At 39.2% G+C, this 23,449-nt stretch overlaps 3 protein-coding genes across 3 annotated transcripts; all 3 read left to right on the forward strand.

Annotated features, from left to right (window-relative positions):
* Positions 1 to 272: 272 nt before the first annotated feature.
* Positions 273 to 3,833, forward strand: LOC108716370 (thiamine transporter 2). Its single transcript, XM_018262467.2, has 2 exons — positions 273 to 475; positions 2,867 to 3,833. Exons 1-2 carry the CDS (start codon positions 326 to 328, stop codon positions 3,737 to 3,739), a joined length of 1,023 nt encoding a protein of 340 aa, XP_018117956.1. The 5' UTR covers positions 273 to 325; the 3' UTR covers positions 3,740 to 3,833.
* LOC121393944 (thiamine transporter 2-like) lies at positions 3,804 to 8,287 on the forward strand. Its single transcript, XM_041563797.1, has 4 exons — positions 3,804 to 3,816; positions 4,119 to 4,341; positions 5,900 to 6,041; positions 7,952 to 8,287. The coding sequence occupies exons 1-4, from the start codon at positions 3,804 to 3,806 to the stop codon at positions 8,099 to 8,101; spliced, it is 528 nt and encodes a 175-aa protein (XP_041419731.1). The 3' UTR covers positions 8,102 to 8,287.
* Positions 8,288 to 12,164: 3,877 nt separating this feature from the next.
* LOC108717127 (thiamine transporter 2) lies at positions 12,165 to 22,147 on the forward strand. Its single transcript, XM_018263940.2, has 5 exons — positions 12,165 to 12,528; positions 16,513 to 17,272; positions 18,549 to 18,741; positions 20,565 to 20,706; positions 21,548 to 22,147. Exons 1-5 carry the CDS (start codon positions 12,379 to 12,381, stop codon positions 21,671 to 21,673), a joined length of 1,371 nt encoding a protein of 456 aa, XP_018119429.1. The 5' UTR covers positions 12,165 to 12,378; the 3' UTR covers positions 21,674 to 22,147.
* The last annotated feature ends 1,302 nt before the right edge of the window (positions 22,148 to 23,449 follow it).

Consider the following 23,449-nt stretch of genomic DNA (forward strand, 5'->3'; position numbering starts at 1 on the left):
TGCAATTTGATTGAGTCTTGTCTCCACCACTGACCCTTAGGAAAAAACTTGGCAAGAACATTGGAGATGTACGACAGTGACGCACAATAGCAAGTTTCCCAGTAAAAGTTGCTCATGGTCCTAAGGGCAAAATACTCAACACAAACATTAATTTCCATTTCATAGTGTTTCCTTGATGTATGTAGTCTCTATTTACATAAGCAAACACACATTGCTCCGCTCGCTCTGCATCCCATTTACCTGAACAGATCACTCCCTTACATGGAGACAATGCGCAAGGGTCTCTGAAGTCTCTAAGGCAGTGCATGTGCCACACTCAGGAGCTATGGAACTATGCTGCAGGAAATACCCCAGCGGATGGATATACCCCACAGTTCTTCTCTGCCTCTATGGCTTTTTTGTCAACCTAAACGCAACAGACCCTTTTATCATCCCATATCTTGTAGCACCATATCACAATCTGACTGCTGTGCAGGTAGGCCAAGTCTCTTTTGATTTATTAACATTTTCACTTTTTAATATCTGTACAAGGTAACGAAGATAAATGATTATGAGTAAGTTCCCATTTGGCACGGAACGTGTTAGACTATACTTGTCCCAATAAATACTTTTCAAATGATACTATTACTTTGCTACTGCATTTATTAACTGCTGGTCTTTTCACTCACTTTGAGCTTTTCTGCAATTTTTAGTCACCCTTGGACTTGGTTTTTTGTGATAAGACCGCTTGGTGACATACCCTTGGTGAACTATATATATATATACTTTTTTCATAGAAGAATATATACGTGCCATTTTTTGTTTATTTAACCAAGACTTCTTGGCTCGAGTGATTATATTGTGTAAAACCATTAGAAGAGGGATGGGCGTCTGGGGTTCCTCTGCAAGTTATCACCTTACAATACTCAGCACTCCCAGCAGCCTTTGGAGAGCCACTAGTTGTCCATGCCTGCATTAGGGTGATGGCACACGCTGCTACTTGGGGAGATTAGTCACCAAGCGGCAAATCAGCTCTTATTCGGGCAACTAATCTCCCTGAAATGCCTTCTTGCCGGCTAGAATGTAAATCGCCATGGGATGACACTCAGATTTCCTCGTGAGGCAACTTCGGGCGACTTCAGAAAAACAAAGTGATCCAAGTGCCATCCCGCCGGCGATTTACAAGAAGGCATTTTGGGGAGATTAGTCACCCGAATAAGAGGCGATTTGTCGCTGAGTGACTAATATCCCCAAGTAGTGTGTAGTCACCAACTTTAGGGTGTGTGGCCCCATATGGGAGCAAAAATGCCAATTAACCTCAGGATGCAAATAAAATGCAAACCTATGCAGCTCATCAGAAATAAATTTAGATCCATGCTGCTCTGCTCTGGTTCATTCAGCTTTGAAATATGCATTTCTAATTCATTTCTTTATAGCAGCCCCTTCTACAAGTGGATTTTATACTGCAGCCCAAGTTCAAAGCTTTCATTTTTATTCTAAGAGCCTCATTTTACTACCTGTAACGCCAGTGGAACCTGTTCTTCTTGTATAACAAAATATATGTTATTTTACTGTCGGGAACGAGAGGCATTCACCTATCAGCTGGCAAGTTCAAGTATATAAATATTAATTATATTAATTATGTACAAAGTCCAGTTCATCTAAAAAATGTATTCTTCTGCCTTTAAAAAACAAAGAGACCAGTTTAAAGGAATATACGTATTCTATAGCTCATGCCTGGAATGTACAAGCATTCATACTCTCCTGCTTTAACTCTCCCATTTGAGCTTCTGTTTAAAGTGGTTGTTCACCTTTAAATTAACTTTTAGTATAATGTAGAGAGTGTTATTCTGAGACAATTTGCAATTGGTTTTCATTTTTTATTATTTGTGTTTTTTGAGTTATTTAGCTTTTTTCAGTAGCTCTCCAGTTTGCCTTTTCAGCAATCTGGTTGCTGGGGTCCAAATTATCCTAGAAACCATGCATTCATTTGAATAAGAGACTGGATTATGAATAGGAGATGAATAAGTCCTATATTATATTAGAAAGGTTTTTAGTCTACAGTGCTGTCATGAATGGCATTTGACCCCCTGTTTATCGTCCTGTGTAAGAACTAAACCCATTGTTTTATTCAGAAGGCAATGCAACAGGCAGTAAATAATGTTTTATGATTTCAATGAATCATATGACATATAACTGCTGACATCACTAAGCACCATTTACAAGGGTATATGTTAGAGGTCATTAATCACTTTTGAGTATTATAAATATTGGTGGTTATGTAATTAAAGACACTAAATTTGCCCAGGAGCAGTAACCCATTGCAACCAATCAAAAGGAAGCATCTTATTGGTTGCTATGGGTTACTGCTCCTGGGCAAATGTTTATTACATATGGGCGATTTTGTCTTAAAATTAGTTGATCAAGAAGCCATTAAGTGGCAATGCTCATTCTATTGGGTTCTGCAAAAGTAGGTGTCTAAATATTTTCTATAATAACTTTATAGGGCAGTGCAGTGTGCAAGGTGCAATTGCAGACACTTTTCTTTACCCACAATGCAATATTTTCCTCCAGCATAATAGCAAGGGCAAGGGGAGTAGCATTACAGTTGTGTCTGATGCACCACCAGAACACAATTGGCCTTATGGTTTGATTTGTACTGAATTTTTTTTCAGACATTGAAAATGACATTGATGCATTAATGTGTTGGTGCAAGAGTTCTGCACATATTGACACAGCCACAGTGGAAACCCTGGAATTACATCCAATTTCAACTAAAAGATTCCAATAATAAGCATGAATCGGATAAATCTTGTATTTTGAAAAGCATGCTTTTATTTGTTCCTGTTGTAAGCATGGGTTTCTCTAACATACTTACCAATTGCAGGTGGCAAACTCAGTGCTCCCAGTTTGGACCTACAGCTACCTGGCATTACTGATCCCGGTGTTCCTGCTAACGGATTACCTCTGTTACAAACCAGTGATATTCCTGCAAGGCCTGGGATTAAGCATCTCCATGATCGTAATGCTCGTCACCCATGGTGTCCCATGTATGCAAGGGATGGAGTTTGCCTATGCCATTTTCACCTCCTGTGATGTGGCCTATTATGCTTATATCTACAATGTGGTGGACACAATACATTATCAGAGGGTTACTAGTTACTGCAGAAGTATAACATTGGTGGGTGCTACCCTTGGTGCCTTGGGTGGACAGCTGTTACTGTCCTTGGCTGGGGTCTCCTACTTCACCCTTAATGTACTGACGCTATCACTGACCTTAGTGGGACTTGTCTTCACTTTATTTCTGCCCATGCCTACAAGGAGCATGTTCTTCCATAAGGAAATAGCAGGGGACACAATGAAGATGTCAGTGCAAGAGGCAGAATCTCCTTGTTTAGAGAAAATAAAACCTGAAGCCATGGCCAAGGACGCCGCTTCAGAGAGCACAAGCACAAAACACCTCATCAGAGTAGTTTTTCTTCTTTCTAAAGAAGTAAAACATTGTTACTCCTCCAAGCAGATCCTGTACTGGTCTCTTTGGTGGGCTTTCGCAACACCTATATACAACCAGCTGATATGTTATGCCCCAATATTGTGGGAGCACGTGGAATCTTCCAAGAGAATGGCTGTGTACAATGGGGGAGTCGAGGCTTTGTCCACTTTTCTTGGTAAGTTAATATATATATATATATATCTATATATTCCATATGGATATTGGGGCTTATTTAATAAAGGGATTGGACCCATGTTTTCCCCATAATTCAGTGTATTATCCATAAGTTCCAGTGTAATTTCTGCAATGTGATAAATATGGAAAGTGAAAAATGGTGCCAATGAGTAAATAGCCATGCAATTGGGTCTAAGCTGTACTCACAGTAAAAAGACATCATATGGCTGAGCCTTGGGTGTATGCTTCCATGCCCCTCAATTGTCTGACGTTTTGCAGGTGCAAAAAATAAGTGCACCCTGGCAGAATGAGCTACGGGTGCCATCACCAGGTCAACGACAGCTTTACAGTATAGGGTTCCATTGCAATCTCAACATTGTGTCATATATAGTCTCAATGGATGCATTGGCACTTGGTTGGCACAAAACAATTTTGGTGCTGTCTACCACTTTTATCTTCAATAGTAAATGAGGGGCTACAACTCTATATATCACTGTTCTAGGTGCACTGTTGTCTTTATTGGTCGGACATGTGAAGGTGAGTTGGACAATGTCTTCAGAACTGGCTCTTGCTGTTTTCTCCTCCACTGAAGCAGGAGCTCTCTTTCTTATGGCACTCAGCAGGAATATCTGGATGTGCTACGCTGGATATCTAATATTCAAATCCTCCTACATGCTGCTCATCACCATAGCTACGTAAGTCAATTGTTCAGCACACATTTCCCCACTAAATTGAGGGACCAAATGTCCTACTCCACAGAGAGGAGTGTTCTGCTTATAATACATTAAAGGGGGTTATTTATTAAACCGTTGATTTTTCTGATCAAGTTTTTTAGGGCAAAACCTTGAATTTGTAGTGGAAAAAAATCAAATTTTTCGAGATTTATTATACCCCCGATGCAACAAAAAGCCAGAATCCGAAAAACCTCCATCTCAGACTTGTCAAGGTCCTGTATAAGTCAATGGGAGAGGCACCTATCCCAAATTGAGGTTATCGTTAGGTTAGGTTGAGTTGATTTTAGCCCAAAAATCTGACTTTTTAGAGGGTTTTCAGGCAAAAATTCCAAAAAATTTAGCTTTTCGGAAGAGAGGAGCCAAAAATCGTACAATTGGGGTTTTTGCCAGTTTTTTTCAGAGTTTTTACCAATCCGATTAAATCGAGTTCATTTATTAATAAATTAATGTTCGAGGTTTTTTATTGGAACAATGAGATAAATTTGGATTTTAGTAAATAACCCCCTTTAACTAGTGTTCTGTTTATTATACAATACAGCTACCTTTGCAGATTCATTTGCTTCAAAGCTACATAACTGTTAGTGAGTGCTCCTCATTGGGTGACATTAATGGCATGCTCCTCCCCCTCCATTACATCATCAGTGGGTTCAGATTGATAAAGGGTAGTTTAGGGCTTAATGCAGGTCATAAACTTTGTGACCTGTGCATCACTAATTCCTATGGGAAGACAGACATGGAATCCATGGAATTAATGTATGGTGTACCCTAAATTAAGATTTCAGAGTACTGTCTGCCAAATGCTGGAGAAGAGAGTCATATAATGAGGTGTTTGTAAGTGATGACATCAAAGAATTTTGCTGGGCTTGGCAGTCACACCAACACAACAGTACAGGCATGGGATTTGTTAACTGGAAACCTGTTATTCAGAAAGCAATGAATTACAGGAAGGCCATCGCCCATAGACTCAATTTTAATCAAATTTAGTCCTTATTGAAGACAAAACAATCCTATTAAATGATTTTTAGCAGTATGGCGATCCAAATTATGGAAAAACCCCTTATCCAGAAAACCCCAGGTCCTGATCATTCTGGATAACAGGTCCTATACCTGTACTGTTGTGGAAGAGGCTTGGGTCTCCTATAATAATAAATAATAATATATAATACTATAGCATGTCATGTTCAGATGTGAGTGGAGCTCAATGCTCATAGGGTACAGTGGGCCTCCTGAAGTGGACAGTAATGAAATAAGAAAGAGATAGAGGGAGACAGGTGGTGTAATGATGCTGTGATAGTGATTTTAAAGATCCTTAATGGGCAAACAAAAATATTTCATGATCTACTGATGCAAGGGGCCTGTTAGGACATCCTTACTATTGTATTCTTTCATCTCAGATCTCTGTAATAATTATGTTAAGATAATTTAGTGTTGTTTTGCTGTTCTAAACAAAGTGCTTGCAGTTAAAAACCCATTTCACAATTCCTATTATTCTTATCTAACAATGCTGTCTCATCCATAGGTTCAAGGTTGCCGTGAATCTGAGCATGGAGCATTACGCACTACTCTTTGGCATTAACACCTTGGCAGCTCTGGTGCTTCAGACCCTCCTCACTATCATTGTGGTGGATCCTGTAGGTCTGGGATTGGACATTTTCAGTCAGGTAGACTGGCAGATATCTTATTTCTAGAATATTATCTGATACTCAGGCAGGGGGGAAGTTGTCTTCAGTATTATACTTTACAGCAGTGGATTTTACATATGATCATATGATCAGTGTTGGGTTAGAAACATCTCTTGATGTATTACTGATCTTTTTAAATAACTGGAACTAACAGTCACAGACCTCCCAGGTTCAACAATAAGCAAATTCGTATGTCATTCCTAAGAACTTGTCCTTCAATTTTTTGCCTACATCTCCCCAGTTTGACATTTCAGTAGCTATTTACTGAAACTACCCTAGAAACCAGGTAGTGGGTTGAATGTCAGACTAGAAGAGGAAGAGTAGAGGGTATGAATGGATTGAGGCAACCAGGTAGCATTTTAATTGCAAGATAGAAAGAAGCAGAATAGGTAGGCAGATAGTTAAAAAACTATTTTAAACAAATGCAGACCAATTGGAGTTGACAACCAGCTCAATTCTCACTTTAATGGTATGACAATGAGATCATTGCAAAATCAATTGGAGAGGTACTGTATGTGCCACAATCCATAATTAAAACATAATTCAACTCCATGTGCCACTTACAGAGCCGGGCCATGCTGGTGGGCAGGCGCCCTAGGCAGGCCCGGCAGTCGCAGCGCCTATTTAGTATGCGCGCATGCGCGAAGTTCCGCTCGTGTGCGAATGCGCAAAGTTGCGCTCGTGTGCGCATGCGCAGAAGCGAATAAAGCGCGAACAGTCGGCCAGAGAAGGAACCGGACTTGGGGTAGGCGACAGAGGAGGTACGTGCCTGGCACCCTCACAGCTTTGCGCCCTAGGCACGTGCCTACTCTGCCTACCCCTAGTTCCGGCCCTGGCCACTTATGTCTCATCTAACAAAATGGTACAGGTATGAAACCTGTTATCTAGAATGCTTGGGACCTGGGGTTTTCCAGATAACAGATCTTGTAATTCGTGTGATCTGTAATTTGTATCTCCATACCTCAAGACTACTAAAAAATCATTTAAATACTAAACTAACCCAACAGACTGGTTTTGCTTCCAATAAGGATTAATTATATCTTAGTTTAGATCAAGTACAGGTATGGGATCTGTTATCCAGAAATTCATTATCTCCATTTTATCAAAATAATCCAAATGTTTAAAAATGATTTCCTTTTCTCTGTAATAATAAAACAGTACCTTGTAATTGATCCAAGCTGAGATATAATTAATCCTTATTGGAAACAAAACCAGCATATTGAGTTTATTTAATGTTTAAATTATTTTCTAGTAGACTTATGGTACGAAGATCCAAATTACAGAAAGATTTGTTATCCGGAAGACCTAAGGTCCCGAGCATTCTGCATAACAGGTCCCAACCTTTACAATGCACTGTTTTATTATTACAAAGAAAAAGGAAATACTTTTTTTTTTAAATTTGGATTGTTTCAATAAAATGGAGTCTATGGGAGATGGCCATTACATGATTCAGAGCTTTCTGTGTAATGGGTTTCCAGATAAGAGATCCCATACCTGTATATACAAGGGCAAGATTCCAATATAAAGTTATGATGATGAATCAAAAGGTCTAATGCATTGAGTTTGGCATTAGGACCCCTACTAAATAAGAAGCCTAGTGCCTCTCTGGCCCCCGTTGACCCTGAGAAGAGAAATGGTATTGTCGGGAGGCCGGAGGGGGTTGCAGCGAGGATGGGGGGCCAGAGGGAACTTTGTGGCTGGGATGGGGGGGCCCAGAGGGTGGTATGAGGCTGGGGAACGAGGGGGTGTGGGGGACCCCCAGTCTGATATTGATAGTGGCATGAAAGTGACCAATGGATAGTGCCGAAAATGACTGCTAAATGATTTGCTGCCAATGCTTATAAATAATAGGGCAAAAAGTCTAATATCATTCCAATATTGTTTTGCAGTTTTTGGTGTATGGGTGCTACTACGCTGTCATTGCTGGTATGTTCTTTGTGTGGAACATCTATATATTCATCTCAACGTTCTGCAGGAGCCCAAGGAACAGTTTACATAGTGCAATCAAGTCTGAGACTCAGCTTTATGGACTGAACTGATAACCTCAGCTGGAACCACAAGCTAGTTTTAGGCAATGTTTGTTTTAATCAATGAATCAATGGATCGATGAATCTGTACATTTATATACCTGTTATGGCTTGGCTTCTAGCAATAAAAATCACTGAAATAAAAATCTTTCTGTAATAAACTGATTGGCTGTAACCTTGGATGTGCATGTCTTGGGGTGGCATGACAGACGACAAGGGATTGGTGCTATTCAATACTTGTTGAAAGGAAAGAGCTGGAACTACAGTTTAGGAACCAAAGACAATTACATTTAGGAAAGAGCCACTCCATTGCTTGAGATCTGTAACCTGACTGTGTTGCAGTACACTAATGATTCATAGATTGGAATTAACAGGTTTACGCAATGTTGGGATAGGCAAATGGAAGATCACTAGGGAGCAGTGTCCCCACAACAAACTTGTTTATGCAGACTGCCTTCCATTATATTTTGGTGGTGCTCTAGGGAGGGAGGTAGAGTTGGTATGAACCTTCAGGGCGCATGGGGCAGCTACTTGCACATTGAAGGTGCCCTGAATTGTCAAGGACTTAAGGTATTCGAAAAGTCAAACACTATTTTAAGACTGGGCTGATCATTTGTCAGCCCATGTATTTTTTAGGGATGCACCAAATCCAGGATTCGGTTCGGTATTCGGCCAGGATTAGGCCTTTTTCAGCAGGATTCAGATTTGGCCGAATCCTTCTGCCTGGTCAAACCGTATCCGAATCCTAATTTGTATATGCAAATCGCGTGACTTTTTGTCACAAAACAAGGAAATAAAAAATGTTTTTCCCTTACCATCCCTAATTTGCATATGCAAATTAGTATTCGGTTCGGTATTCAACCGAATCTTTTGCAAAGGATTCGGGAGTTCGGCCGAATCCAAAATAGTGGATTCGGTACATCCCTAGTATTTTTTCTCAACAATGTGGTTCACTACTGATCAGTTTGTGTAAGTATGGTCAGTGCGTTTCCAGGTCTCCTGATGGTCCCTTACACATCATTTATTTAGATTTGGTATTCAATTTCACTGCCTCTTTTCCATTAGAGTTGGATTAGTCCAGTGATGTGCGGGTTGACCCGAAACACGCGGGGCCAAGGGTTGAGCACCAGTTGGGTGGGTTCAGGTTGAAACCTGGGATTGGGTGCAGGTCAGACTCGAGAAGTACAATCCTCCTTTGATACAGAAGATTCCCTGTTTTGGAACCAGAGGTGAGCCCAGAAGTAGTGTAAACAGAAAGAAGATGGGGGTACAGGTCAGTCTGGGTAGGTTGCAAGGGTAGGGTGTGGGTTAAGGTTTTGCGGATTGAGGTCGGGTGAAGGTCACATTTTTTAACATAGTACCACACTTAATGGGAATACTTGTGAAAAAAATCAAGATTTATTGAGAAAATCAGATGTTTTGAACACCAGCTGTCCTCGAGTTATCCTTGAGAAAAAGCACAGTTGGTGTTCGAAAGGTCAGATTTTTTCAATAAATCTTGATTTTTCACAAGTATTCCCATTGAGTGTCGTATTATGTCACTTTATTTACCTTTATTTACCAGCACCCAGGCAAGTTGCCCATCCTCCGTGGTTCTTTTATATAGTGTATATATATATATATTAAAGAAACTATAAAGACTAAGCATCAAATACACAATATACAGTCTTAAGCTTTAACTTTCCACAAGGGATGGCAGTAGAAGTACATTTTTGTGCCCTTTAGCAGGGCACCTGAGTCATACATATTTCATTTCTAATGTAGATATAATATTTTAAGGATTATTGTGAACAACACTATTGGTGTTTGAGCAACATCATCTTATCTGGCCTATTGGCAATAGTGTATGCAGTTTTATGGCTCCCTGTGAGGACATTTCACTTCAGTTCATATTACACAACACGTGATTACACCAGGTCAACTAGACTTTGGAAGGCCAATAAATTCAAAGATGTTGGCCAATCTCTAATGCTGGTGGATATTAATTGTTTTATGATCAACTGTTCCAACACAATCAGCTGAACTATATGATAAATGTCTGGATTCCCAAGATAACTAACTGAAATATACAGACATCAGGGATATTTCAAGAGCAGGAACTGTCCTGACCCTCTTGACCCAATCTGCAGCTCCCGCTGTGTCTTTATATACACAATTTATATCAGGAACTGTGTGTGCTGTTTCATAGGAAAGAATGTTGCTATTGATTAGTCCACTATGAACACAGATTGCACACCCAGTACTTTACGTTCTTTAGCATAAGATACAGCCTTTTATCTCATTGTAAGGTTTTGCAGGTAACAAACCCAATAATGAGCAATGAGAAACCTATGTTGTAAATATTTGACACCAGAAGTGCAATCTTCTACTTTGTTCTATGGCAATTGCTTTACTCCTTCACTTTTCTGGTTCCTCAAAGCTGCCCCTCTTAATTGTTTGGAACACTTAAAGGAGATTGTACCCACCCACATAACCATGTAAAATTGATTTATTTAATTCCAGGTATTTATATAGAACAACTCATTTCTGCAGCACTTTACAGAGAAAATACACCTTTCCCCATCCCAGCAATCTTACAATCCATGGTCCCTCTCAAATTAATTAGGAGCCAATTAACCCGCCTGTATATTTTTGGAGTGTGGGAGGAAACCATACAAACCCTTTGCATATAATGCCCAGACCAGACTCAAACTCAGGACCTAGTGCTGGAAGACTAAAGTGCTACACACTGAGCAACCATGTTTTCATGATATTAGTAGTTGTGAACTTCTCATATAATGCTTGTGTAACAGAAGCTCCCCTTCTGGACACTGGCAAAAGCTTAATTCGCTGATGCTGGAAGTGTCTTCCGATGTTTCTGTGCTCAGTTTCATTCTAATCTATATTTTCCTGTTTTTTCTCTTATGTTTCCCACTACTCATTGATCTCAATTATGTTTCCTTCTTTTCTAAATGTTATGGCACAATTAGTTTAGTATATATTAGTTACTCCCAACTCTAAAATACAAGCCTTGCAGAAGTGGCCTAGGAATTCCGCATTGCCCTTGCTGTGCAACCTTGTAACTTACATAAGAGGGTTTTTTTATGTTTGATTGTTGAAAACAATGGGTGTATGGCATTTACTGCTTTTTGTGACATTTTGGGCACTTTTAATAAAATGTGGAAATGGCAAGGGAAACTACACTCCTGATCAATGCAGGTCTTTGTAAAAATATATCACATAAAACAGCCCACATGTATATTATATATATTATGCAAAATTCTTAAAGGGATACTGTCATGGGAAAACATGTTTTTTTTCAAAATGAATCAGTTAATAGTGCTGCTCCAGCAGAATTCTGCACTGAAATCCATTTCTCAAAAGAGCAAACTGATTTTTTTTATATTCAATTTTGAAATCTGACATGGGGCTAGACATTTTGTCAATTTCCCAGCTGTCCCTGGTCATGTGACTTGTGCTCTGATACATCGCAACTACGTGGCCATGTATGGCAAGTCACGGACAATTTACATCAGTTGAGGGAATGGGTGTGAAAGGGAAACGTATCTCTGCAGCACCTATTCCGTATGTTGAAAACAAATTTATATATTATGTATAAACTTTGCATTGGGCAAAGTAATATTTTATTGTTTGTAAAAAAAATCACCCTGCTTTTATTTAGTACAGCGGTTGTTCTTCTATTCACGCTATTTTTCTGTCCTGAGCTACATAGGAGTCTGGATGGAAAAGGCACAGGGATATGGTGAAACCCAGCTTTGTGTTAATAAAGTTAATTCATTATCCACAAAGTGCTGAAAGCTTTAACACATCAGCTATTGTTCCGCTGCAGCTTCTAGAAGCCCATAGATTCTTTCCAGCATTTCCATTGGGACTGATGGTAAGGTGCCAACAAATTCAGACTCTACTATAGCACAACCAATCAATGGCTAGCTTTTTTTTTAGCCAGCTGCAGACTGAACATTGAGATCAACCATCTGATTGGTTGTCATGGGTTACTGCCCAGGTGCAGATTTGCCCAGTGTCTTTTATAACCCCATCTATGTATTATGTTTCTGCACCTAGCAATTGTACCCACATTGATCATTGAGAAATTGATGTTGCCATTTAATGCTAATAAACATTCCCTGCATCTGATGAACCTATAATCTGTGAATCTCTTTGCTCCTCCCTTCCAAACAATGACAATGTACTTTAACCTCCTCTGCACATGGAACTAACTAGAGGCGAGCTGGTAACATTCAAAAGGCAGTTGAAAGGTTTTAACATCATCCGTTTGGCACACCGGAAACATGGATATTCCTGGCTGCATAAACACCAGGGGATGGGTTTACCCAACAGTTCTCCTCTGCTTCTATGGCTTCTTCACCTTCCTCAGACCCTCAGAGCCTTTCCTCACTCCATACCTTACAGGACCGGACCACAATCTGACTATAGAGCAGGTAAGCTGCATTAAAGGTCAGATTTTTCATGTTAATTCATTCCAATCACCAACTGGTAGAACAGGTCTCTTCATGCCAATGCTGTACAAGTCTGCTCCTGCCCAGATAAGAAATGATCTGCCCCACCAAACACAGTAAGATTGTTAAACCTGCAATTGAGCAATAAGAATTAAGAATTAAACTCTTGACATTTGTTTCTTTAAAATTTTCAGCAGTTTTCTTGCATGGCTTGCAGTTCTACATTTGGGTACTGAATTATGAATAATGAAGTAGTTACATAGTAACACAGTAAGTTAGGTTGAAAATAAGACACACGTCCATAAAGTTCTTTTAAGTCTATGTATAAAACCTGCCTAACTGCCAGTTGATCCAGAGGAAGGCAAAAAACCCATTTAAAGCCTCTCTAATTTTCGTAAGATGGGGAAAAATTCCTTCCTGACTCCAAAATGTACAAACTTGTACTATGAGCTATCTTCCATGACCCTGTATTCTCTCACATGCTAAAAAGCCATCCAACTCTTTCTAAATGCTATCTAATATATCAGCCAACCCCTTCTTAAAGATATCTAATGTATCAGCCAACCCCTTCTTAAAGCTATCTAATGTATCAGCCAACCCCTTCTTAAAGCTATCTTATGTATCAGCCAACCCCTTCTTAAAGCTATCTAATGTATCAGCCAACCCCTTCTTAAAGCTATCTAATGTATCAGCCAACGCCTTCTTAAAGCTATCTAATGTATCAGCCAACCCCTTTTTAAAGTTATCTAATGTATCAGCCAACCCCTTTTTAAAGTTATCTAATGTATCAGCCAACCCCTTTCTTAAAGCTATCTAATGTATCAGCCAATCCCTCCTTAAAGCTATCTAATGTATCAGCCAATCCCTTCTTAAAGCTATCTAATGTATCAGCCAACCCCTTCTTAAAGCTATCTAATGTATCAGCCAACCCCTTCTTAAAGCTATCTAATGTATTAGCCAACCCATTCTTAAAGCTATCTAATGTATCAGCCAACCCCTTCTTAAAGCTATCTAATGTATCAGCCAACCCCTTCTTAAAGCTATCTAGAGTATCAACCAACCCCTTCTTAAAGCTATCTAATGTATCAGCCAATCCCTCCTTAAAGCTATCTAATGTATCAGCCAACCCCTTCTTAAAGCTATCTAATGTATCAGCCAACCCCTTCTTACAGCTATCTAATGTATTAGCCAAAACCCCTATTAAAGGAACAGTAACGTCAAAAAATAAAAGTGTTAAAAAGTAATGAAAATATAATGCAGTGTTGCCCTGCACTGGTAAAACTGCTGTGTTTGCTTCAGAAACACTACTATTTTTGTATAAATAAGCTGCTGTGTAGCAATGGGGGCAGCCATTCAAAGGAGAAAAGGCTCAGGTTACACAGCAGATAAACTCTGTAGTACATTATTGTGTTATCAGTTATTCACTATTTAACCTGTGCCATATAGCCTTTTTTAAATTTCCACCATTGCTCCACAGCAGCTTGTTTATATGAACTATAGTAGTGTTTCTGAAGCAAAAAGATCAGTTTTACCAGTGCAGGGCAACACTGCATGATATTTTCATTACTTTAAAACACTTACATTTGTTGGTGTTACTGTTCCTTTAAAGCTATCTAATGTATCAGCCAGTACAACTGATTCAGGGAGAGAATTCCACATCTTCAAAAAACCCCTTTAGAATATTTAGACGGAACCTCTTTTCTTGTAATCGGAATGGTGACCTTGTGTCTACTGGTAAACAAAGCATTAGAGAGGTTATTATATGATCCCCTTATATATCTTTACATAGTCCATATGTACATAAACATTGTTGAACTGCTTGTAGTGCAAATAGCGCGGCAGTCCATTGATAGTTGCATATTACATTAAAGGAACAATTTACCACTGTCAAAAGACACTTTTTATATATGTCTTCCTATCAAGTAATAAAAATTGAAGCATTGTAAAAAATAAACTGTACCAATTCATTGAGCCATTTCAGGGAGGGTTCAGAGTGAATGTATCTTGGGCCCCTAGTATCACATGAGAGGCTTGAAAGAAAATATCTAAAATTCCAAAAAAATATTGTTTGTCCTTTCCCATAGCTCCAATGTTGATGTTGGCAAATCAGAGTTCTGAACCTGGTCATGGCTTACTAGAATGTGAGTTAAGATTGGCTGGGCTGAGCTACACATGGACCGGTTGGCTATGGGTGGTTAAATGCCCAAAATTTGTATCTGGAATGTGATGGGGTTTATGGTGTAAACTGCTTCTCATTCATTTAAACCATAAATGTAGAACATTTTATTTGTCAGGTTATTTTTTTAATAGGAAACTGATATTACCATAATACCAAAAAATTAACTATGTTGAAAGTGCAAATGAATAAATAAAAAAGCAGAATAGAATATACAATGAGAACAGCCTGGCTGAAACAAGCATTGGTTACGCACCTGTTCATAAGAATATAAAGACTATATAACCAACATTATTATGGTTTATTAAGGTTTGTGGTACAAGAGTATGTTTATTTTATTTTAGAGGCATATTTACACTATATGTCAAAGCAAACTGATGAATATATTGTCCTACAGTATATACATCTTTCTTTAATCCCTCAGGATAAGTGTTGTCATCTCCTGCAGAGTGGAAGTTGAAACACATGGGAGGCGTATGTAGCATGAATATCCAGAACCATGCTATCATTTTATATATTTTATATATTTACTATAACACATAACTGTAAAATAAAGACTCAAGAAACAACCCGTTTATTAACAGAAAATGCCCAAAAATTTCCAGAAATTAATATTACCTTAATTTCACCTAGCCAGACTTGCACATGAAACAAACATAGGCTGCCATAAACTGATAAGATGGCTTTGCCATATATACTAGCCAAGAGCCCCAATAAAACAATTCTCCATATTCTCCCGCTGCGACAATAATTTTTTTTTTTTTTACATTTATACAGTATATTTCTTAATCTGAAATAAACAGGGTGCGTGGGAAAGAATCCTCTGCCCATCTTGCAGGCGCCTGAGCTAACTCCAGATTTGGGCCTCTATTTATAACTTCCCAGTTTTCGCGCCTTTGCCTCTGCAGGTAAGCTTGGGCCAATCAGCAGCCCCTAATGCATTACTATGAGGACAGATTACCCTGCTTTTTTCTATAAGAAAGCTACAATCTCCCCCTATGAAGTCAAATGATTTAAATACATTTGACTGACAGTATAGTGCAGGCTGCCACATCACCCACACAAACCTCTTACATAGGGATACTTCACTCATTTTCAAATAGTACAGCATCAATAATAACTCTTATTCACCTGCTATTTTTAGTTTTTTTTATGATTTACAACAACTGACTACAGGTATGGGACCTGTTATCCAGAATACTCTGGACATGGGGTTTTCCGGATAACGGATCTTTCTCTGTTAGGGATCAAGTACAAGATTAATATGGAGTCTATGGGAGCTGGCTGGATAACGAGTTTCCAGATAATGAATACTATACCTGTAATACAATCTATGTCGTTCATTGAATACATATTGTATAAATATATATGACTCCTATGTTTAGTTCATGTGAAACATATTGGGGTATATTTATCAAAGAGTGAAGTTAATAGTGAAGTTCCGCCACTCTCCATTCATTTCTATGGGATTTTTATAGGCGTATTTATCAAAGGGTGAACTTTCACTTTCACCCATTGATAAATACGCCTTTCAAAATCCCATAGAAATGAATTGAGAGCTGCGGAATTTCACTCTAGAGGCGGAACTTCACTCTTTGATAAATTTACCCCATTGTGTCTCTTATCCCCAGTCATTACATGTGCATTATGAATTAAGTAGCTATCTTATCCTTAAAATTTGTATCCCACTGAAAGATAGAAAGTTATTTCGAATATTAAAAAATATTAATTTGGCACGTTAAAAATTATAAATGGTTGATCATTTATATGAATGGGCTCTCTCACTGCAGGTGACAAACTCGGTGTTCCCAGTATGGACGTACAGTTATCTCGCCATTCTATTCCCCGTGTTCCTGCTCACTGACTACCTGAGATACAAACCAGTCATAATCTTGCAGGGACTTTGTTATATCGTTGTGTGGGTTCTTCTGCTGTTTGCTGAGGGAGTCTCAGCCATGCAAGGAATGGAGTTTGTCTATGGCATGGTCACTGCTACAGAAATAGCCTATTATGCCTACATCTATAGCGTGGTTGATGCTGAACATTACCAGAAGGTCACCAGCTACTGCAGGAGTGTAACATTAGTGGGGTTTACAGTTGCCGCTGTGCTTGGACAAGTCTTGGTGTCGTTGGCTGAAGTGTCATATTTCTATCTCAATGTCATTACATTGGCCTCAGTTTCTGTGGCTTTTGTAGCCTCCATATTTCTCCCAATGCCTAGTAAGACCATGTTCTTCCACAAAAGGATGGAAAAAGAACCTGTTCAAGAGGCATCCAGGGAGCCCACACCACAGAATGATGAGGATGTGGAGAAGGAGAAGAAGGACACAACCAACAATCACTTTTTCAAGGTCCTATGGCTGCTCTGTAAAGACCTGAAGCATTGTTATTCCTCAAAGGAGCTCATCTACTGGTCTTTGTGGTGGGCTCTTGCAACAGCCGGATACAACCAAGTAGTAAATTATGTGCAGGTTTTGTGGGAACACGTTGAACCTGCTCAAAACGCAACTGTATACAATGGAGGTGTAGAAGCTGTTTCGACATTTCTAGGTAAGATTATCTTGGTGTTCCTCTAGAACAGTAACACCAAGTTGTACATTGATGGGTTGAACCTGATGAACATGTCTTACAATGTTAGTATGTCCTGCTAAACGGACAGGAGCTACTATAAATGTATTCATTGGTAAGGTTATATATATAAATAATGAAGATAATTTTACTGTAGGTCGTTCTCATTATTCCACAATAGAGGGTTCATGTGGACACCATTAAATAGTCATGCGCCACTGGATACACCATCAGAGCACCTGGTTATCAATTCATGTGATATCTTCCAGTGGAGGAGAGATTATGCACATTAGTGTTAGGTTGCTCATTCACTCTATACCAAAAGTGCAGATTCTCACACATATTCCTAGAGAGAAGTACCAGCAGCACACTGAAATACTTTGTAATAGTGTACAAAAAGAATTTATTAAGCCCACATACAAAAAGGCAATGTTTCGAGCCTACCAGGCCCTTTATCAAGCCCTGTGTTACACCATATCAAAGTGAGGAATCTAAGGAATCCTTATCTAAGGTTACTGAAGATCTGCATAGAACACCCTGAGTGCAGACAACACACTCTGCATATCATAAAGTGTCTAAGAAAAAGTGCCGAGTACGGTATGCAGAGGGAATCTTACTGGCGTCTCAGGTATGCTAGATCATAGTGAGATGATGTTAATTTTTTACAGTATCTATTTGTTGCTTTAGTTATTTCTTTGGATACAAATGAGCTTCACTATATCAATTTGTTACTTTATTTATAACAATTTTGGACACTTTGATAGACTAAAAATACTTTTAGGACTATTTTCTTCACTGGATTAAGGACTTTATACCGGATTGGATTGAAATAATCTCTAATTATATTTAACACTTTGGTGATGTCACTACAGGGAGAGAGTGGAGCATGTGCTCACAACCCTTTCCTCACTTTTAAAGAATTTGATATGGTGTAACACAGGGCTTGATAAAGGGCCTGGTAGACTCAAAACATTGCCTTTTTGTATGAGGGCTTAATAAATTATTTTTGTACACTATTACAGTAAGTATTTCAGTGTGCTGCTGGTACTTCTCTCTAGTTATTGTTGTGACCCGGTGGCAGGAGTGGGTCCTCCAGTACAGCGCCTGACACAACAAAAGTGTTTTTCCGGGGAGGTGAGCACTCCACAAAAGTGAATACATACAAATTCCTAAACCTGGCATCCATTTTTAAGTTATGCAAAGTTTGGGAGTCACTCAAGAAATGGTGTACCTTATTTTCATTACCATTACATTACAGGAGCACTAGCCTCTTTTGTGGTTGGTTATGTTAAAGTGAACTGGGAAGTTTCCGGAGAACTGGCGCTTGCCATTTTCTCAGCAGTGGATGCGGGATCCCTATTCCTTATGGATTACAGCATTAACATCTGGATGTGCTATGCGGGGTACCTGATATTCAAGTCATCATACATGCTCCTCATCACCATTGCTACGTAAGTACAGCCAAATCTAACCTATACATCTAAAAAAAATAAAAAAATAAACAAGCCCTGTAAAGTCTAAAAAGAACTAGAAACCTGTTGTGTTGCCTGAAAAATAACTTGCTTTTTATTAGTGTCATCTATGTTACCTCTGTTTTTTCTGGGTTCCATTCATGTTGCATACATTTTCAGCCAGTATCAGGATTTCTCCACTAAAAGTTTGGCTGCCCCTCTACTGATCTATCAGGTGCTGACAACTTTTTTTTTTACAGTGCTCCATGTGTCAATCATCCTGCATTATCCTTGCCTAAACTCAAGAAATGTGATTATATATTAACAATAAGTCACTTTCTTTTATAAGCTTACTGATCAGTGTCACAAGTCTTATTAAATAAATGTCTTTTTTCTGGTATTGGAGGCAGCGTCAGGTGGGCGACCCATAGACCTCTATCCAGTCTGCGCATCAGTCTGGTTCAAGGTGCAGAGCAGTCATTGCCCCAGATGCAAGTGTTCTGTGCATGAGGAATTCACTACACTTTTGCTCCCTTCAGGCTTTGTTTCAAGGAATTGTCACAACGCTCTCTACCCTGGAAAAGGAAGTAATAGTTCAATACTTGCTTTCTTTCTGTAGATATTAAACATCCTTTAATAAGGGTCTACAGCTAAGACCTCCAATCCTGTGCTATAGTTGCTCAAACTGGATTTTTACAACTTCACTCTTATAGTTTCCATAAATTGCCTGTGTTCCGTCAAATAGAGTATTTCACTTTATTTTTTATGTCATACTCATACTTACTTTGTCTTTATATGTTGTTACAACTTTGGAGGTATGCTTTAGATCAATGTCACACTGAAAGGCATAGTAGAGAATAATCCAGAAGCACATCAGTATATTGCTCATAAGATCGGTGCTTTATTTAGCCCATGTGTATCCGAAAAAAGAGGGCAGTGTTTCGGGCCCTTCAGGACCCTTTGTCAAGCCTTGACAAAGATTGCATAAGGGCCCGAAACGTTGCCCTCTTTTTTCGGATACACATGGGCTAAATAAAGCACCGATCTCATTGAGCAATATACTGATGTGCTTCTGGATTATTCTCTACATGTACCTCTTCAAGTTGACCACCCAGCACTTTCAACAAGTGGATTTCGAACAGGTAGAGCACCCCACGATCGTGCAGTACTGAAAGGCATAGGAGCAACCAAGTTTCTGGCTGATATCTCAAAGTTTTGCTTTTGAATTTCTACATAAGCCTCCTTCCTCATGATGCAATCTATTTCCTAAAGTGCAACAGTAAATACCCCCATGACGTTGGTACGCCCATGCTTCACAGTTTGAATGGTGTTCTTTGTCTTAAATACTCCCCTTCTTCCTACATACAAAGTAATGATCAATATGACCAAACGGTTCTATTTTTGTTTCATCTGATCAGAGAATCCTCCTCCAAAATAGAAAAAGGTACTTCTTCCTTTCACAAGAACCTTTCAGGCTATAACAATGAAGGACTTTCTCAGTGGATGTTTATACTTTGGTACCCAATTGCTCTACTCCTTCACCAGTACCTTTGTTGTTGTTCTTGGGGTCAGTTGAACTTTTCTGAGAAAAGTTCATTCATCCCTGGAAGTTAATTTGAGGCTCCATCTTGAACAATGTAGTGGGACCTTCAGCTTTTTTGAAAATTGTTCCTAAAAAGGAACCAGACTTGTAGAAGTCGATAACTGAGCATTGTTTGGATTTTCCCATGGTATCAAAGGCAAACAGGAAGGGACTCTAAGGTAGATCCATACATATAGCAACAGATGCACTGTCATTTACAAGTCTACTGCTCTCTCCATAGGTTTCAAATTGCTGTTAATCTGAGCATGGAACGATATGCTCTAATGTTTGGGGTTAACACCTTTGTGGCACTGGCTCTTCAGACCATCCTGACACTAATTGTGGTTGATCCGCGAGGCCTGGCACTGGACATTGTTACTCAGGTGGGGAAAATATTATTTACTATTCAGGCAGGTAGTGTTCCCCTGGAATCTGCAAAACCCAGACTTTTCTTTCAGACTTCTGGATGAGAAAATGCAACTTATCACTTCAGACGAGACATTGCCACTGCTCCAGTCTAGTGGTGGTGATCTTTAGACTAGCCACAACTTGGCATTTCCATAAATGTTAGGTTTGTTTGCTTCTGATCACCTTTAAAAACCCCCACACTCTCTACATATAGTTGTTGTGCTGACATTGCTTCATGGGACAGTAGTGTGTGTGTTCCAAATTAAACTTTTTGCCATACAATGATCCTCAAAGTTGGCAAATAAGACAAGTTGGATCAACTAAATGCTAAATAAGAATTATTTAAACTAATAGTGCTTGAACAATGACTGCTGCTCCTATGGTGACAAGCCCTGCATTTTGGGAACCTTTATTCACCATTAATATTTCAAACAGGTATTCATACTTTGTTCTTCTTTGGCTATAGAGCTACATCTCTTTTTAGACCTCAAACTGTGACATTAGAGGTGTAACAATGCTGAGATAGGAGAATAAAGGGCCAACATTCACACATTATTGCACCAAGCGGAATCTGCAATCTAAACTGAAGTCTCTTGTTGGTAAAGAAGCATTTATTTGATTAAATCAAAATATATATTATGTATTCATTTCAAAGCCACAAGTCAATGTAAATATCCAGTAGTATGATTTTATGTCATTTTCTGTTAAAGGACATATTTTGCTGCCCAGTGACTGATCTGTGGTAAATTCTATTCCTTCTCAACCAGAAGCACATTTCTCCAATCTGACAGCTCAATGTTTCTCTTCTTTCCCTAGTTTTTGGTGTACGGATGCTACTTTGCAGTTATCACGGGAATTTTCTTTGTAAGAAGCATTTACATCTTAATATCTCTATACTGCCAGAAGTCAGAAGAAACTACAAAGGAGCAGACACAATTTTAGAGACATCCATCTATTACAAACACTAAGCAAGCTCTCTGTTATTCAAGGAACATGTTTCAGGCAGAGTTGGACTGGGCCGGTGGGACACAGAGGAAAAAACCCAGTGGGCCCCGCCAATACAGACTTGCTCCCTGCCCTGAGCACTGCACTTTTACCTCAACCCTGGCCCTGATTGCCGCCACAACACAATAAAATAAAGTACATGGGGGGGGGGGTCTGGGCACAGTACAGAGGGGAAGTTGTGGCTGGGGGCAAGGAGCCTGGGAGCTGGGCCACAGTCCTCCCAGTCCAATGCTGGTTTCATTGCAATTGGAATGATCATCATACTTGACAATAACACCAACTCTGGAGTGTAGGCTGTGGATCAGTTGGGGATCAGGGTCTTCTCACTGTTGTTACTTGTGTCCATGTACATAAGAGATACCATAAAATCTAAGTAATATTTGTAAAATAAATTGCAATTTTTAGCAATGACTGAAGGGTGAGCATGAAGAAAAAGTAAGATAGGATTAGTGGAAGAGTCCATATGCCGAGAACTTCCCACACCAGTCAGTTGAACTGAAGAAGCTGCTCGGATGAGTAGTGAAACGTCTTCAATAATTACTCAGCAAGTCCAGTTGTTTTTTGAATTACTTATATTAGATATACATGAAGAAAAAGGTATGCTTGGCAGGTGTGTTGCAAAATACCCTCTTCCCTACTATATGGATAAAGGGGAAAAAAATGAGAGGTAAACTGTACTTATGGAATAGGTTATCATTTTTGGAAATGTGTATGTTTCCTTTAAAAGCAAGCAATGTACATTCAGGTGCAGATTTATCACGGGTCGAATAATAAACTCAAATTCTCAAGTGTCAAAATTCACATATTACATTTTAATCCCCCTATTTGAATGTAAATTTCAATGTGAGGTTTTTCACACCTCGACCATGGAAGCGGTCTTAATTAGAATATTCGCCACCTAGAACCTGCCGAGTTCATGTGGTAGAGGTCTGTTGAGCCATCTGAAGATGTTAATAGCCTTCCTGACATTCGAGTTTTTATTTGGGAGAAACCGAATACGATTGGAATTTTCGGGTCAGAACCATTCGATCAAATATTAGACATTCTAATTAAAAAAATTCACATGAATTCAAAATTCGACCTTTGATAAATGGGCCTCTTAGTGTAGGCCAATGATCCCCAACCCTTGGATGTTGCTTCCAGTGGCCTCAAAGCAGCTGCTTATTTTTGAATTCCTGGCTTGGAGGCAAGTTTTGTTTGTATAAAAACCAAGTGCACTGACAAACAGAGACTCAATGTAGGTTTACAATCCACATAGGGGCTACCAAATGGCCAATCACAGCACTTATTTGACAGCCCAAGAACATTTTCCATGCATGTGTTGCTCCCCAACTCTTTTTACTTCTGAATGTTGCTCATGGGTTCAAAAGGTTGGGGATCTCTGGTGTAGGCCGAGCAGCAGATTAAAGGTGGGCATACGTGGGCCAACCAAGAACCCTCTCCACCTGATTGTCCCATGGAGCTATGGTTCTTCTTTACATTATGGTCAACTGGCCAACATTAAACATTGGCATAGACATTGGTAGGGAGCCACACATATACCAATAATGGCACAACGTGGTGTTATTGGTTCTACGTGGACATCTTAAGACCGTATTAAAAGACTATATGAAAAATCAAGAGATATTGTATAATAATGAGTATATAAAGTTATAAACACAGGTAGTTACTGTACTGGCAAAGCACTTTACAGCAACAACGAGCATTTATTTC

The sequence above is a fragment of the Xenopus laevis genome, chromosome 5L (genome assembly GCF_017654675.1).
Source record: "Xenopus laevis strain J_2021 chromosome 5L, Xenopus_laevis_v10.1, whole genome shotgun sequence".
In the NCBI taxonomy this organism is placed as follows: Eukaryota; Metazoa; Chordata; class Amphibia; order Anura; family Pipidae; genus Xenopus; species Xenopus laevis.